The 17,640-nt window shown below is 43.6% G+C and overlaps 1 protein-coding gene across 1 annotated transcript in view; it reads left to right on the top strand.

Moving 5' to 3' along the window:
• PARP4 (poly(ADP-ribose) polymerase family member 4) overlaps positions 1-17,263 on the top strand; it is a 109,075-nt gene extending 91,812 nt beyond the window's left edge. The window contains exons 32-36 of the mRNA XM_065397604.1: positions 1,104-1,652; positions 2,013-2,132; positions 12,835-12,937; positions 15,247-15,376; positions 17,089-17,263. Coding sequence (XP_065253676.1) covers positions 1,104-1,652; positions 2,013-2,132; positions 12,835-12,937; positions 15,247-15,376; positions 17,089-17,263 — 1,077 coding nt within the window. The remainder of the gene's footprint in view (positions 1-1,103; positions 1,653-2,012; positions 2,133-12,834; positions 12,938-15,246; positions 15,377-17,088) is intronic.
• The last annotated feature ends 377 nt before the right edge of the window (positions 17,264-17,640 follow it).

Below are 17,640 nucleotides of genomic sequence, written 5' to 3'. Positions count from 1 at the left end.
ATCAGATCCAGCAGCTCTGCAGTGGTCCAAGCGGGAGAGCGTTTGCTGTGATAACCCATCATGGTCACCTGGGAAGATGCGATGAGACCTCTCCATGCCGAGCAAACAGGACATGGAATTTCTAAAATTCCCGGGGCTTCTAATGGGGAGGTTGTTTACCTGGCTGCAGGGCAGCGGAGTTCAAACTGCTGACCAGAGCGGTCAGGATGGGCATTGTGGGACACCACCTGGAGGCCAATTAAAGCAATTAAATGAAGCGTGGTGTCTATATTGGCACTTTGTCGACAAAAATGTGGAGGAAAAAGACATAAATCTCTCATGAGGGTGGATGTATTTTGTTGCCAAAACCAGGCATTTTCCCTGACAAAAGTCACCTTGCAGTGTCTACACTGTTTGGGTCGACAAACGGCAGTTTTGGCGACAAAACTTGGTAGTGTAGGCATGGCCTTGCTGTTTGCCTCTTTGAGATTGGGTGTGAATGCACTCTACAGTTAACATGACTGTCAGGATAAGTTAAGCAGGACCCACCCTTCATAAAACAAAAGCAGTTGTGAACCCACCCAGGGAACATACATACCAAAATAATATTCAGAATAGCCCCATTAAACACTCAGTCCAAAACTCCTGGATGGGTCACACCCCTTTTGTCTTAGGGGGGCATCCTGCCAGCCTTATCCTGACAGTCATGTTAATTGTAGGGTCCGTTCACACCCAATCTCAACGATGTTTTAATTCAGCCCATAACAAGGTTTCACCCAGCTCAAAAGAATACCTTCCCTTTCACCCTGTTCTACACATCCTCAGCCAAGACCCCACAATGGGGACGATCCTGTGTACATCATGATTCCATTAATTGCATAGAAATTGTGAAATTAGCCCAATACCTTACTATTAAAAATGTGCACCTTATTTCTAGTCCGAATTTGCCTGGCTTCAGCTGCATGGAAAGAAGTTAATTGTTTAATTGACAAGACAAATAGGCTTTGTGTTGAGAATGATGATGATAGATTGATACTGTGTCTAATGAAAATATGGTCTTAATCACACAAAAAATTGGTTTAAACTCCAGAAATATTTTGTTTTCTTATAATTTTACTCGACAGGTTCCTTTTCATGAAGTAACTAGTGGTTTTTCTGACCACTTCCAAATTGGAGGAGATGATAAGCTTAAAAGTCTCCAATTTCAAAGTGACAAAGAACTTCCCTTGGTTGAACAGTGCATCTTACCAGATTCCATAGGATTCAGAAAGACTGCTGAAGTTGAATATGATGCTGGTGCCACTGAAGTTGGACTATTTGAATCTATCTCTGTGCCACCACTAAAATTCGACCTGCATAGTCAATCACTTTTAAAAATCAGACTTCCCACGCCTCCAGCTGGTCCGCCTTTTCCTCAACGTTCACAGGCTACTGGCATTAATTTTTCTTTTCAAGCTGCTTGCCCTCCTCCTTGCCCTCCTGAATTCACTCAGGGGCTTTCTTCATATATAAAGAGCTCATTTACTCCTATGGGCAGAACCCTGAAGAAGGCAAATTTTGAAGCACAAGTTACTCCTGAAGTTCTTGCTTCACCAGCTAGGTTAAGACTAGGATCACCAATGGTACATACTGCACCAAAGGGTAGAGAAAAACTTCATCGTGAGCTCAGCAAGGTTAGTAGAAGTCTGAATTATGCTTTGCCTTTCTCTGATGTTGAACATGCAGCCAAAACAAACAGGAGTAGTTGCTCTTGATTGCCCTGGACTTCCGCATCAAGGGCTGCTGAAGAAGAGGAGGTAAATTCTGCTCTTTTATAGTGATTTATATTTTGGAGGTTTAATTAACTTTTAATGGAGTGATATAAACTTGGATCTTGTTTCTGCCACCCTTATTCATGTTGATTAATCTTACTTTACTACACTAGTAGTCCCATAGATCTCAGTGGAATTAGTTGTGTGATGAAGTACTATTTAAAAGAATAAGGCAGAATCAGGTTCTTAGTGAATATTTCTGTTGGGTTTTTTTTTTTAAAGGATCTTGTCTTAACAGCAATGAGGAAAAAAAAGCTTGGTAAAACATCATCACAAATGAGGATTCAACGAAGTCGACCAAGTGCTGTAACCTGGACTCAGATTTTTGAGCTCCAAAATCAGGTACAGTGCCGTTGTTTCCATATCTGCGTTACTTAAAAGCAAGATACAAGGAATAACTTTTTTTAAATTGTTTTTATTACAAACAGTGTACTTTGTGTTCTTCTGTTGGCATCTAAATGTAAATCTACGTCTAGCGAAGAGTTACTTCTGTTGGGTCCTACAGGAGAATTTACTTGGTATTCCTCATGGTTCCTCAATATAAATAACAATATTGGTATCTCTGACAGGGTGCGCTGACCACTCTGGCGCCTCCTGCTGGCTGTCTTGGGAATTAGCTCTGCATGTTAGTGTGCCCTCTTCGGGTAGTGCCTCGCCGCCGTCACTCCTGCTCTAGGACCCACATCTTTTGAAGGACCACGGCGTCCTCTTCAGCGACACAGCCCTCTGGCCGTGCCACACACTGTGCTCCCCCCTTCCAGGGGACCTGCAGTCCACTGTTCAGCCACTTCCCTTAGTGGCTACTGCAGTGGATTGTGTGGCCACTTCCTCATGGCCCCAGCATTCTCTTTGCCCTTTCCTCAGGGCCTCAGCCTGCAAACCGCAGCAGCCAGCCAGGAGCTGTCTTCCATTCCCCCGGTCCCTGCTAGCAGCACTGCTCTGTCCAGGGTGCTGGCAGTTCTCTCAGCCCTCCAGGGACACAGTCCTTCCTCCTTGGGCTCCCAGCAGAGAACTGCATTCTCTGCCATGCAGCTCCCTTTTTATATGGCCCTGCTTGGCTCCTCCCTACAGCCCTTCTCTGATTGGCTGCCTCCGGCACAGCCTCCCTAGGGATGCTTTTTAACCCCTCTTCTGCCAGTGAGGGGCAGCCACCCTATCATACAATCTAATTTATACTGTGGATTTACTCAGAAAGAAATCAATTTCCAATATGTTGCCTTTTTGAAAGCCAGTTTGTTCAAAAAGCAGTTGCACTTTGAGACCATTCAGTCCTGCCATCAGATAAGCAGGTTTGCATTGTGCAAATTCATCTTTCTTATTAGTTTATAATCTAATTTTGTAAGATACATGATGAGACAAAATCTTGGTTGAATTTGTTGATTTCATTGGCAGCTCCAGTGATCAGACTAGGAATCCTCAAAAAAGCCTCCTCACAACCAAGAGATGTGTCTCAATATTTTTGAGCTGCTGAAATTATAAGATAAATTTTCTAAATCTTCAACTCAGTGTTCTGGTACAATTAATAAGCAGTCAGAGTCTTTAGTAAAGTATTAATGGGAGCTAGAGTGAGAACATAGAACAGCCATACTAGATCAGACCAATGGTACATATAGCCTGCTATTCTCTTTTCTGACAGTGCTTGGGCCCAAATGCTTCAGAGGGAATGAACAGAACAGAGCAATTATTTACAGATCCATCCCGTCATCCAATCCCAACTTCTGGCAGTCTGAGTCTTAGGATACCCAGAGCATGGGGTTGCATCCCTGACCATCTTGGCTAATAGCCATTGATGGACTTGTCCTCCATGAACTTATCTAATTCTTTTTTGAACCCAGTTATAATTTTGGCCTTCACATCATCCCCTGGTAATGAGTTCTACAGGTTGACAGTGTGTTGTTTGAAGAAGTACTTCATTTTGTTTGCTTTGTTTACAATAATTGAATCAGGTGACCCTTCATTCTTGTGTTATGTAAAGGGGTAAATAACACACTTCTTTATTCACTTTCTCCACGCTATTCATGATTTTATAGGCCTTTTTCATATCCCCCTTAGTCCTCTCTTTTCTAAGCTGAACAGTCCCAGTCCTTTTAATTTCCCCTCATATGGAAGTTGTTCCATACCCTTAATCAATTTTGTTTCCCTTTTCTGTATTTTTTTTTTCAATTATATATTTTTTTGAGATGGGTCAACCAAAACTGCACGTAGTATTCAAGGTGTGAGTTTACGATGGATTTTTATAGTGCATGATGATATTTACTGTCTTATTATCTATCCCTTTCCTAATGGTTTCTAACATACGATTATCTTTTTTGTCTGCCTCTGCACATTGAACAGATGTTTTCAGAGAACTATCCACAATGACTCTTTTTTGCGTGGTAACAGCTAATTTAGACCCCTACATTTTGTATGTATAGTTGGGATTATGTTTTCCCATGTGCATTTCTTTGCATTTATCAACATTGAATTTCATCTGGCATGTTGTTGCCCAGTCACCCAGTTTTATGAGATCTCTTTGTAACTCTTTGCAGTCAGTTTTGGACTTAACTCTCTTGAGCAATTTTGTATCATCTGCAAACTTTGCCACCTCACTGCTTACCCCGTTTTCCAGATTGTTTATGAATATGTTGAACAGCACTGGTACCAATTCAAACCCATGGGGGACCCCGCTATTTACCTCTCTCCACTGTGAAATCTGACCATTTATTCCTACCCTTTGTATCCTGTCTTTTAAGCAGTTACTGATCCATGAGAGGATCTTCCCTCTTATCCCATGACTGCTTACTTTGCTTAAGAGCCTTTGGTGAAGGATCATGTTAAAGGCTTTCTGAAAGTACAAGTACATTATATCTACTGGAGTTCCCTTGTCAACATGTTTGTTTATCCCCTCAAAGTATTATAATAGATTGGTGAGGCATGATTTCTCTTTACAAAAGCCATGCTGACTCTTCCCCAGAAATGTGCCCTTACCCAGTGACCGTTCTGACAGTGGCCAGGAGGAGGTCATTTCCCTGACTCCTCATCGTGGCCCACCATCACAATACAAGGGTCCTCCCCAATTCCATCGAGACAACCCACAATTGTGATACAGGCCCCCTGGAGTAACCCCTCTGCCCAAGCCTGCCCTCCTTCCCCCCCACCCCCGTGGCCATATTGCAATCCTTGGGCAACATACACACATGTTGCAGCTGTCCAGTGTCTCTCAGAGAGAGTCCACCAGATGGTCTCCTACAGCCTGGCTGTCCAGAGCCCCTGAGCCAGGGGAGGAGGAAGCTTTTTCAGAACAGGAAGAAAGACTCGAAGGGGAAGCTACCCCCCCAAGCAAACTTCTCCTCATCTCCACCAGATGAGGCTGTAATGTCTCCCCCCCGCCATCACTAGGTGATGATTTTAAGAACTTGCTGGATCATACCAAGAGAGTGGCAGATGAGCTGCAGATTCCTCTACAGGAGGTGGCAGATACACACCACAAGTTGGTGAATATTCTGCACACCTCTTCCTCATCCAGTGTTGCCTTCCCAATTAATGAGGCTATTCTAGATCCTACCAAAGTCATCCAGCAGACACAAGCCTCCATCGCACCAACCAGCAACAGAGCCAAAAATAAAAATAATTAAAAAAAAAAAAAAGTACTACATCCCTCCCAAAGAAGCAAATTTGCCGGCGACATTAGTTTAGAGTCGTGAATTACCAAACTGTCATGGTCAAATAACATTTTATTAATTATGGGAAACTCAATGCGTTTCTGGAGCATTTACTGGAGACACACAAGGAGCAGTTTCAGACCATTCTTAGACAGGGTCAGTTAATAGCCAGACTGGTGCTAGAGACAGCACTGGATGTAGCTGATACAGCAGCCCGCCCAGTCTCCAGAACAGTGGTACTGAGGCAGGCTTCTTGGCTACAACTTTCTGCATTTCCCAAAGCTCTGCAGAAGACTTCCTGTTCGAAGGGCCCAAACTCTTTGCAGAGAAGACCGATTCTTCTCCCTACATCCTGAAGGATTCCCGGACCACATTACACTCCCTAGGAATCTACACTGCGGGACAGAAGAGAAGATATACCTCTCAGCCACAGCACAGGTCACAATCTCCTCAATACCCACCATCTCAGGGCTGTTATTAGCCACAGTGTAAGAAGACCAGAGCTCAAAAGCAGAAGCAGACCACACCCCAGTCTGCGACCTCTCAAACGGCCTCTTCTAAGCGCTTTTGACAGGTTGGTCAAGGGCCTGAACAATTATACCTTGCAACATCAGCTGCCACCTACACACTTGTCACCTTCAGAAGTCACCTGGCCCTATTTCACAGCAGTTGTGAGAATATCACCTCTGACAGATGGGTCCTGGAGATTATTTCGAAGAGTTATGCCATTCAATTCATGTCCCTCCCCATTCCAACCCTCCTTCCCTGTCCCCCTTCAGGGACCCTTCTCATAAGAACCTACTTCATCAGGAAATATATCATTTGTTATGGCTAGGGGCCATTGAACCAGTTCCGGTGCAACTCAGGAGCAAGGGGTTTTACTTTCATTATTTCCGGATCCCCAAAGCGAAGGGAGGTTGGAGGTCCATTCCAGATCTAAGGGTATTAAACAAATACGGGAAGGCGCAGACTTTCAAGATGGTCACACTAGCAGTCATTATTCCAGCTGTAGAGCAAGGAGATTGATTTACAGCACTCGACCTACAAGATGTCTACTTCCATATCTCAATATAACCATTGTACAGGAGATTTCCTATGGTTTACGTTTGGGGCAGGACTGTTATCAGTTCAGACTGCTCCACCCAGGGTATTCTCCAAGGTTCTCTTCATTTTAGCGGTGCACGAACCCTGGTACAGCAACTGGAGTTTATCAGCACCAACCTTGAGAGCGTTCCTCCCACTACACAGACTCGCCACCCTGGGACGAATGCTTTCCTAATAGGCTGGGGAGCTCACCTACACAACCGCAAGGTTCAGGGCAAGTGACCTTCCATATAACTCTTTGGGAGCTAAAGGCTGTCAGGAATGCCTGTGCACACTTTCTGCCTTTCATCAAGAACACCCATGTGAAAGTCTTGATAGACTTAACATGACCTGTATGTTTTACATAAATCACCAAGGGTGTGCCAGATCTCTCTCCCTCTGCAAGGAAGCACTCAAACTTTGGAATTGATGCACCCATCACAATGTGCTTATCTCAGCTGTCTATCTACCAGGGATATAGAACATGACAGCCGACAGTCTCAGTCAGAATTTTTGTCACGACCATGAGTGGGTACTGAACTCAGAGGTGCTTCAAGATATATTCGCCCTAAGGGGAACTCTGACTATGGATCTCTTTGCTACTTCCCAGAACAAAAAATGTCATTACTGCTCCAGGGCCGGCCTGGGGAAAACATTCACTGGGAAACGCCCTCATCAATTTCCTCTTCTGTCCAAGGTCCTGTTGAACATTCAGTGAGATAAAGTGAGAGTTATTCTGATTGCCCCTCCTGGCCATGACAAGTCTGGCTCCCTTACCTGACACAGATGGCAATATGCCCTCCTGTTCCTCTTCGGCACATTACTCACCTGCTCTCTCAAAACAATGGGCTGATCCTTCACCCCAACTTGCGGTTCTTCCACCTCCAGGCTTGGCTCCTTCTTAGTTCCAAGGCTTAGAGGCAGAATGCTCTGATGAGCAAAGACATGTCGCTACACAGCCAAAAGTTGACCACTCGACATACTCGCCTGCAAAATGGAAACGATTCCAAGTTTGTTGTCATTCTAAACACATAGACCCAACCTCATCTTCCCTCCCTCTGATTTTACACTACATTTTAGACCTCAAGAGGTCAAAACTCTCTCTCAGCTCCCTTAAGGTACATCTCTCAGTGAAAACGGCTTTCCACTGCCGGGTAGACCGATTCTCAGTGTTTGCTCACCCGCTGACGCGTAGATTCCTTAAAGGCATTGGGAATCTCTTCCCGCATCAGTCTGGGATCTTAATCTAGTTCTCAGGGCTTTGACTAGACCTCCCTTTGAGTCCATGGAAACTTGCTGTCCCTTACACCTGTCCATAAAAACAGCATTTCCAATTGCCATTACCTCAGCTAGGCACATGGGAGAAATAGCGGCCCTGATGGCACACCCACCATTCACGGCCTTTTTTAAAGACAAAGTAACCCTAAGGCCATATCCCAAGTTTCTCCCTACTTTCTCTGCACTTTCCATATGAATCAACAGATTCATCTCCCTGTTTTTTCCCAAAACTGTATTGTGACAACAGGGAGATGATTCTGCATAAGGACACTAGCATTGTGCTTGGACAGGACTAAGGACTTTAGGAAATCCCCTAAATTCTTCCTTTCATCCACAGAAAGATCCAAAATCTTTGTGATATTGGCTCAAAGACTATCCAAATGGGTCTCTGGTTGCATTAATCACTGTTATCAAGGACGCAACCTGCTTCCATCCAGAGTCCATGCGCACTCCACGAGGTAAATTTCTACCTCGGTCACATTACTTAAAGATATCCCTATCTCAGAAATCTGTAGAGCAACGACTTGGACCTCTGCCCATACTTTTGCAGAACATTATGCGATCACTTAAGATTTGGCCCCCAACGCCATCTTTGACTCCACAGTACACTCTGTAGTGACAGACTCCATTCTGAAATCTCATATTCCAGTGGTGGGTACTGATCGGTATAGTGGAACACCCATAGGAACACTACTCGAAGAAGAAGAGGAAGTTACTCACTTTGTACAGTATTGATGGTTCTTTGAGATGTCTGTCCCTATGGGTGCTGCACAACCAGCCCTCCTCCCCTCTACTTTGGAGTTCTCTATAGGGCTCTGGGGTGGAGAGGGAAGTGAGGGGACCTCGCCCGTGCAGCGCTAGATAGCCTCGAGGCAGACCATGAGGGAGGGAGAGCATGTATGCGGGCTCAACGGATACTGCTACCAAAAATCTCCAATTAGAGGCTCAGGGGCACACATTACACCTTCAGTGGAGCAGCCTTAGGGACAGACATCTCAAAGAACCATTGTTACTGCACAAAGTGAGTAATTTCCTCATCGCGATTGGTTGATCCTGGAGACTTTCCCAGTCAATCACAATCTCTGGCCGCTAAAAGTCTGGTGGTTTAGCGGGGCTGCTGCTAAGGCAGGCTCTGTGCCTGCCCCGGCCCCACGCCGCTCCCAGAAGGGGCCAGCACACCCCGCAGCCCTGGGGAAGGGGACGGTGGGCAGGGGTCTCTGTGCGCTGCCCCTGTCTGCAGGCACCGCCTCTGCAGCTCCCATTGGCCAGGAATGTGGAACGGTGGCCAATGGGAGCTGCGGGGGCAGTGCCTGCAGACAGGAGCAGTGTGCGTACCCACGTGCCCCTCCCAGGGGCTGCAGGGGCACATTGGCCCCTTCCGGGATCAGCATGGGGCCGGAACAGGGAGGGAGCCTGCCTTAGCCCTGCTGCGCCGCCAACCGGGAGCTGCTTGAGGTAAGTGAACCCCCCTGCCGGGAGCCCACACCCCAACCCTCCTCCCAGAGCCACGTATCCATACCCCCTCCTGTACCCCAAGCCTCTGCCCCAGTCTGGAGCCCCCTCTTGCACACAAACTCTCTCCCAGAGCTTGTACCCCTCACCCCCTCCTGCATCCCAATCCCCTGCTCCAGGCTCAGCCTGGAGCTCCCTTCAACACTGCAAACCCCTTGGTCCCAGCCCAGAGCCTGCTCCCCCTCCCGAACCCCAACCCCCTGCTCCAGCCCGGTGAAAATGAGTGAGGGTGGGGGAGAGCGAGTGACGGAGAGAGGGGGAGATGGAGTGAGCAGGGCGGGGCTTTGGGAAGGGCTGGGGCCTCGGGGAAGGAGCGGGATAGATCCTGGGTTGCCCTTAAATTCAAAAAGCGATCTTGTGCATAAAAAGGTTGGAGACCACTGATCTAGACTAAAGAGTAGCTATGCCACCCTTGCCCTGCAATCTTGGATGCCTTACGATGCCTTGCTGAAGGAGTTCCCACCTGGGTTGCTCACAAATAGCCTTCCAGCATGCAAGCCATACCCTGAGTATTTGTGTGAAACTGCGGCCTGCCAACCAGATTTGGGTTACACTCCAGCTCTCACCAGCCTTGGTTATACTGCAGCGTGACCCCAACATACCCCCAGTCTTAGTTTTCCCCCCAGAAATGTATGTCCTTTACTGCCCAGCCCTCTCCTGGACAATAGAAGTTATATAAAGTCTGTTATTTCTTTAATAGAAATAGTATGCATACAACTTGCCACCCCAAATGGAGTTTCCCATACATTTCAATTTAAACACACTGGATTAGATAAAACAAAAAAACCCCAAGTTTATTAACTGCAAGGAGAAAGATTTTAAGTGAGTACAAGTAATGAGGCATAACCGACATGGTTATAAGAAAAATAAAGATAAAACTCAACTGGTGCATATCTTAACTATGTTAAATTCAAAGCAAAGTTTTCTCACCACAAGCTTTCAGCAGTCTTACTGACCAGACTTTTTAAGTCAGGACCCCTTCTCCCAGAGTCCAATGAATGCTTTCTTTGTCGCTTCAGGTTGCATTAGTGCGATGGGCGGGGAGAGGAGGTGTTGTGGGGTGTGTCCCTTTTTTTTTTTTTTTTTTTATAGTTTCAGTTCCCCTCTTAAAAAACATTTCCAGCTGGGTACCAAGAGACAAAAAGTCTGTGGGGAAGGATGTTTCCTGCTGCTTTTTCCTCACCAGTTTCAGCTTTCTTTGTTTCCCTTCATGCTTGATGACTCTGTTTTCTGCTTAAATTCGAATTAAGCACAGCACACATTCCTCTGTTTGAGATAGACCTGTTCACCAACTTCTGCTTGGGTAGGGCTGTGGTTTGGAACATGTGTTAATAACATCATACAGGGAAATCTTATAACTTAACATACAATGTTGCCACACATATTTCATCAGGACAATATTTACTAGCAAATTATGAATTTTCAAATGATACCTTACAAGACATGCTTTGTACAAAAAAATATTACAATTGTGTGGACACGGGTACATTCTGTCACACAGTCTCTTCCTAATAACTGGGGTCCCCTCCCCTGGACAGGTATCCTCAGTGCAAGAGGATACCATGACATCATCTGAAAGGAGAGTCCTAACTATGGGATTATTTCCCTCTACCCCAGTTTGATGTTTTCCTTCCCCTAGTCTTTCAACATCCTCAATAGCACAGAGGCTGTCATACTGGGAGAGGGACTGTTCTACTGTATCCTGGAAAATCTCCTCTACGTACATCTCTCTCTCTCTTAGCTCATCTGGTTCATTCACTCTGGTCTCAAGAGCCTGTACTTGGTCTCTGAGAGCTGTGAGCTGCTTGTACTGAATGCACACACATGCCACCTGCCCACAAGGCAGGTAATCATACATGCTACATTCAGTGCAATAAACTGGATAGCCCCCACTTTGATGCTGGACTTCTGGCTGCATTCTCTTTACACTTGTAGGGTTTTTGGGGGCAGGGAGAGGGGAGCAGTGATTATTGGCCTAAGTTTAGAGAATGTTTCTTGGGTATATCTGGCTTCATGTTCCCTCTTTAAACTCCCTCATAAAACTCTCATTTGCTGCTCCTGTTGGCTATCTCCTCTGGTCATTGTAACAGCCTTCAGCAGTATTGTCTATAGCAGCTGTTCTTCACTTTGGGGTCAAATCCAGTGAGTTACAACATTTTTTATATATATATAATTCCTGCAGGATTGCCAAACCTGAGTATTCATTAAAGGAAAAAAAGTTTCTAGCACAATGTAATTTACTACTGTAATTCAGTTTAATGGGACAGATTTTCCAGCACCTTGCCTCCATTTTAATGTTACTTTGTGTTTACCTGATTATGCCTTTAAATCAGATATTTAGTCCTCTAAATGACCTTAATTGTGTCCACAAGTAACTATGGGCATAAAATTGCACTTGCAGTGTTTTGTTCTTGTAAAGCTGCAAGAACAAAGATGCAGTTCCAGTGCAGGCCGGGCTAAGCGTTTCGCCTCCTGAATATTTAACATTAAAGAATCAATATTTTTAAAATTATGCAAAATCAGATTTGATTTCAAGATCATTATACTGACCAACTGGGACACATTTTGATTTGAATGTGAAAGTACAAAGCTTTGTGTTCCGCCTGTTTTGAGAGTAGCAAACTGTCTAGTATGTGTCTCTTTCCTACTTATCAGAATTTCCAATCTCGTGTCAAATAAAATGGAATGGGATTTAATAAACTTAACATTGTATTTCACAATACAAATAGCACATTTACTAATTTCATGGGGGCTGTTGTTTTCTCAGTGGAGTGGATCCTTTTCTGCTGAATTCAGTTGGGAAAGTACTCTACTTTGAGCATTATTTTTAGGGTAATTTTCAAATTATTTATTTATTTTAAAACTTTTTGCAAGTTAATAGTTTGTTTGGTTTGTATCTAATTGAGTATCTGAAAATAAAGAACTTGCTGCTGATGCCACCACTGCTGCCCCACTTCCCTCTGAAACTCAATGTTCCCACCTCTTGTGCTTTGCTCCCCTGTCTCAACCTCCCCATCCCACAAGAGGTTCACTTCCCAGTCAGAGCGCCCCACTCATTATTCTAACCCACACATGTCATTGCAAATAACACATTACTGTACGTGGGATAAATAATGGAAAGAAGCTAATGATTTGCATTCATCTTATTGGTTTGTTTTTAGTACTCCATTGATGTAGGATTGGTCAGATAATTTATTCCAGAGGTTCTCCAACTGTGGTACATATGTCACTTTTGGTATGCTGGCTGCGGCCAGGTAGTATGTGGATTGGTTAAGGAATAGGCTCACAGTAAGAATCCATTTTAGCTACACTGATTAAAATTATGATGTCGATACATCATGCTTTTGAATTTTAGATCTTAAAGTTTGTGGATCACTGACTAATTCACGAAAGATCATTATATTTTTTGCATAAGTCATTTGAACATTTTATTGTAATTACTTTCCTAGCTGTACTTTGATATTTCTAATGTGAATTTTGCAATGTCTTGAATTACCTTTGTCTGTTTTTTTGTTTGGTTTATTTCACAGGATGGCTTTTGGAATCTCAGCCCAGAACTTGGAGTTATTTTGGATCTTGATGTGGATTATTTAACCAATATTTTCCTTGCAAAAAGAGGCATTTGGTCCCTAGGTAAACCAGTTGTTTTCTCATTCATTAAAAGTAGCTGGATGGTATTACAGTTAATGGTTTGTTTTTGTTTTTTTAAATGTAATAACCATGTGTGTGCAGTAGAGCTTATATTGATGTATATTTTCCATATTACTAACAATGGCTTAAGATTGGCTCACCCTAGATTTTAAATAGACACTATCAATTTGAAGTTTTCTGAAGTTACTAATTTTTAAAAATTCAAGTTTCTGCTAGAGCGTTCTTTCAGTGTCCTGGCTGCTGTGTGCCTGTCCTATGGAGGCAGCATATTTTGGGCAGCAGTGGAGGTTCTTTTTGTCCTGGTTATTATACATGCTAGATTAAGCAACTCTGAAATGTTTAATTGTATTAGAAAAAAAAATCAGACTCAAATGTTCCCACTTTCATCCTCAGAAAGGTGGGGTCGCTTCTACATAATGGAGAGGAAGGCAAAATGGTACCCAGCTGAGGCCATCCGTCCCCCAGCACCCTGCTGGACCCAAAACTATGCAGGGGAGTCCTCCCTATATTCTGGGGGCAGTAGGACCTAGGTAGTGTCCCTTCTCACTCTCCCCCTCATGTGGGCTTGGAAATAAACAGCAAAGAGGAGCCAGCCAGAGTCTCCAGCCACTAGTGACAGGCATACAAAGCAGGGACCTCGGAGAACTTTCTGTGGTTTTGACTAGACTTTCTCTGCCCTGTGCTGAATGGCTTTTTGCTTCAAAACTCCCTTCCTCTCCCTCAGTCTCTTCACCTTAGCTTTACTCCAAACTTGTTGCCCCTTTTACCCTCTTTTCCCCTGCCCTGTCTCCCTCACCCTCTTCCCTTCACTTTCCATTTAGCTGACCTGCTACCTCTCCCCTCCATAAAAATGGAACTAGCATGGCATTTGGATGCCTATAGCCAATCGTCTGCTCAGCAGATTGGTTGAGGGTAGAAGTGAACAGGGACCAGCTGGATGCTTTCCACACAAAATGTCAACATTATATACTGGGCATAAAGTGGAATGACTTCATCTGTAATGCAGATGTTTATGGTTGTTCGGGTCTACAGACTACTGGTGCCATTGCCCGCACGCGGCACCTTATGCTTTTCAGACATGTCACAAGGATGCCACAAGACATTCCAGCGAACGCCATTCTCCGGGTGGCTTGTAACATCCGGGATAAAATTGCACCAACCGAGGTGTGGAGGCGGCCCAGAGGCAGACCTCCTATTACATGGGTTCATCAAGTCTGTTCCGATGTTGGACTCTCAGGCTGTCAATCCTTTGCAGTTGTGCAGGAACGGACCAAATGGCGAATGATCGCTACGGCCAACTGTCTGGCTAAGTGTTGAAGAAGAAGGACATTTGCTGCCATCATATTGTTCACTCTGTGTGTGTACCCTTCCCTCCACATCACGTGTTTGTGTTGTCTGTTTAGATTGTAAGCTCTTTGGGGCAGGGATTGTCTTTTTGTTCACACATACATTCCAAACTACACTGATGTACTGCTTCTTCCCACCCCTTCCCATTATGTTGTTTACATCTTTCATGTACACATTTCCTTCTTCCTTTTCAGCTATTGCTCTGTGCTGTTGGCAGGCAGAAAATTAACATGAACAAAGTTTGTCCTCTCTGAATCACTAGGGGACAGTGCTTAAAGTGTGCATGGGGAGTGCAAACTGGGCAAAAATAAAAATTGGGTTGAGATGTGCACTTTAATCACTGTCTTACCAAAGCTGCTGCTCCAGTGCTTCATCAGAGATCAGAAATTGTACAAGTTTCCCCTTGCTGCTTGCACAAAGACCTAATAATAATAATAAATAGAGATATCCTATCTCCTAGAACTGGAAGGGACCTTGAAAGGTCATTGAGTCCAGTCCCCTGCCTTCACTAGCAGGACCAAGTACCGATTTTGCCCCAGATCCCTAAGTGGCCCCCTCAAGGATTGAACTCACAACCCTGGGTTTAGCAGGCCAATGCTCAAACCACTGAGCTATCCCTCCCCCCCTAAGTGGAACATGATGGAAGCAACCCCAAACCACAAAAACCCAGCAGCACACTGCCAGCCCTTGAGTTCTGACTCCAACGCAGCGAACTATATGTCTCTGAAACTGTTTTTAAAAAAGCATGGATTATTGTGTATATTGGGTGATGAAACAAAATTAAACAGCATTAGGATAACTAGATTTTGTGAGCATGACTATTACTTTGACAGTAAGTACTACAAAATATCAAATATTAACTTTGTTGACAAGTATTAATATTAATATTAATGTTAACAAGTAACAATTATACTAGGAATCACACCCTTTCCCCTCCTTTTTAGGTCCTAAAGGAAGAGAAGTATTGCAGTTGATTGCTACACTTTTGGTGCTGCAGTTCATACGTTATAATCAGCAACTGGAAGGGATAACCTTCAAATCTCTAATGAAACTGGATGATTCGCCCACTTCAAGGTGTGCTTTAGATTCATGCATACATTAAATATTTAATGTATGAATGTAAACTGCTGAACATTTTAACATGCGTGAAATGAATAGTTATTGGGTATTGTTAACTAATATACTACAGCATATGACTGTTAATGAAAAGTATAATTGACTTTTCTCCCTACTATGGGAGTCGATGCATTGCTTCTTACAACAAAATCTTTGTTTTCAAAATGTGGTCTATAAAATTAAGAAATACATAAACAATGTCCTGCATCAGCAAAAAACTTTTATTTATATAGTAAATGGGAACAGTATTAATTTTAGGGCTTGATGAGGCTCTTAGATGTATGGCACAGATCATCTGGACCAGACCATCCACCCCTGATATCAACATCATCCACACCACAATCCCCACTCTGTCCATTAACCCTCCAAGTGGCCTGGGCAATGCAGATGGTCCCCAGATGAGAACCCTCTGCAATATAATATAGCTGCATGCTGATTTACGTTTTGCATGGACGATCTCTGCATCATGGAACTTCCCTTTACTGGGGAGGTACAATGAACACCAGACAGCTGGGGAGCCTGTCAGCATCACTCCACCAAAAGGGAAGGGGGAGCGCAGCAGAGATCTAGGAGCGCATGAAGGAACAGGAACACCATAGAGATGGCTCCGGCCTCTAGCAGATTCCCCATGGTATGTGAATTCTGGGAGTTTAACCCCTGCATGTAGTGTGGGGGATTATACCCCACCTTCCTGCTCCTTCCACCCACCCCAAAAAATTATAGGAACTTGCAGCAAGGAAAACCTTGTGAAATCTTCCTCTGTAGTCTCCCTGCCTCAGGTGTTTCTGTGGGAGATGTTATCTGGCTCTATATACCTAGGGTTTCTGTGACAAGTTACAAATAACACATGATAGATGTGTCATGTTGCTTAATGCGCTACTGGAAGGCACACACCTACTACATGATGAGTATGGTATAAAAACCTAAACAAACTAGAGAGATGCTTAAATTGGTTTTGTCCTGTAACCTCAATCAGGAATGTAGTACATAATAATAAAATGTGATGTTGGGTTAAAACATAGTAGGGAGAAAAGGAAAATGGGAGGAACTCTGCATATATGTGAACACATTGAGGACCCAAAAAGTGAGAGTCAAATCTGATATTACTGCCTTGATGAGATGCTTTTTATGGACTAATTTCACGCCACCTATGTCACTGGAGTAGCTAGTGCACATTAACTACTCTGCACTATTACACTTTGGAAGTGTATTAAGCTAAAGTTCATAAAGGCACTCAGTGCGAATTAAGAGTGTCCACGCAGGGAGTTTGTGCGAAGTAGACAGTGCACTTTAAAATCACTCCCTAACTTATTCCACACTAACTTCCCCATGTAGACAAGCCCAAACATTTGTGGTGAATTTGACCCTACATCTCTTTCTCCATGACAATGCTTTCTGAAAAGACCAAGAAAGCTGCTCAGGCTAGACTTTGTTTTTTCTTGAAATCTCTGCCTCAAATTATCATATATAAAGAGATCTTTTGTTAATGATTGGGTTGAAGCATTGTTGATATTTTCTCCACCAAGTGACTTCGGTGGCAAGGGCAAGATTTTCTTCTTGTATCCTTTGGTGCATTTGATTGTACTTAGTTTGTAGACAGCTGCAGTAACTGCTCAGTTAAGTCACTGTTCTCATATTTCAGTATAATCACACTTTATTTCTATATACAGTGCTATTCACTGGGCTTTTGCTTCAGTAAAGAAAGCAGTGGAATGGGTAAGAAGAATTGACAGACAATTTCCAGCCATCTGCCATCGACTTGAACTTGGGAAGGATTGGGACTCTGCCACTAAGAAGTTGTTGGGTATCGAGTTAATCAGCACCAACTTTCCTCCAAGTATTTAATCACAGAAGACTTCTATAAGAGTTAACTACTTTACTCATTTTGCAATTATAAGACAAATTACAGGAGTTCACTGCATTAATAGAGGATAATTTGATTTCATATCTGTATAATTATTAGGTAGTTTTAATATCCAGGAAATTAACCAAAGACATGGAAATTTGGGGTCTTTTCTTATATTGTCATCAATAAGGACAGAGTAATTTTAAATTTAAATATAGTGTTTTATTAAGAGTAAACATATACTGCAATTCACTGTTTAAAACTCAATATCTAGCTTCTATGTTAGATAATTTTTAATTGAAATTAACCATTTTGCAGTGCTAATGCTTTTATAATGTGTTTAATATAAACTTGATTTCTTCTATAAACCTTATCC

Source organism: Emys orbicularis, chromosome 1 (assembly GCF_028017835.1).
Source record: "Emys orbicularis isolate rEmyOrb1 chromosome 1, rEmyOrb1.hap1, whole genome shotgun sequence".
Lineage (NCBI taxonomy): Eukaryota > Metazoa > Chordata > Testudines > Emydidae > Emys > Emys orbicularis.
The sequence above is the reverse complement of the archived record's forward strand: the minus strand, read 5'-3'. Positions and strand labels throughout refer to the sequence as shown.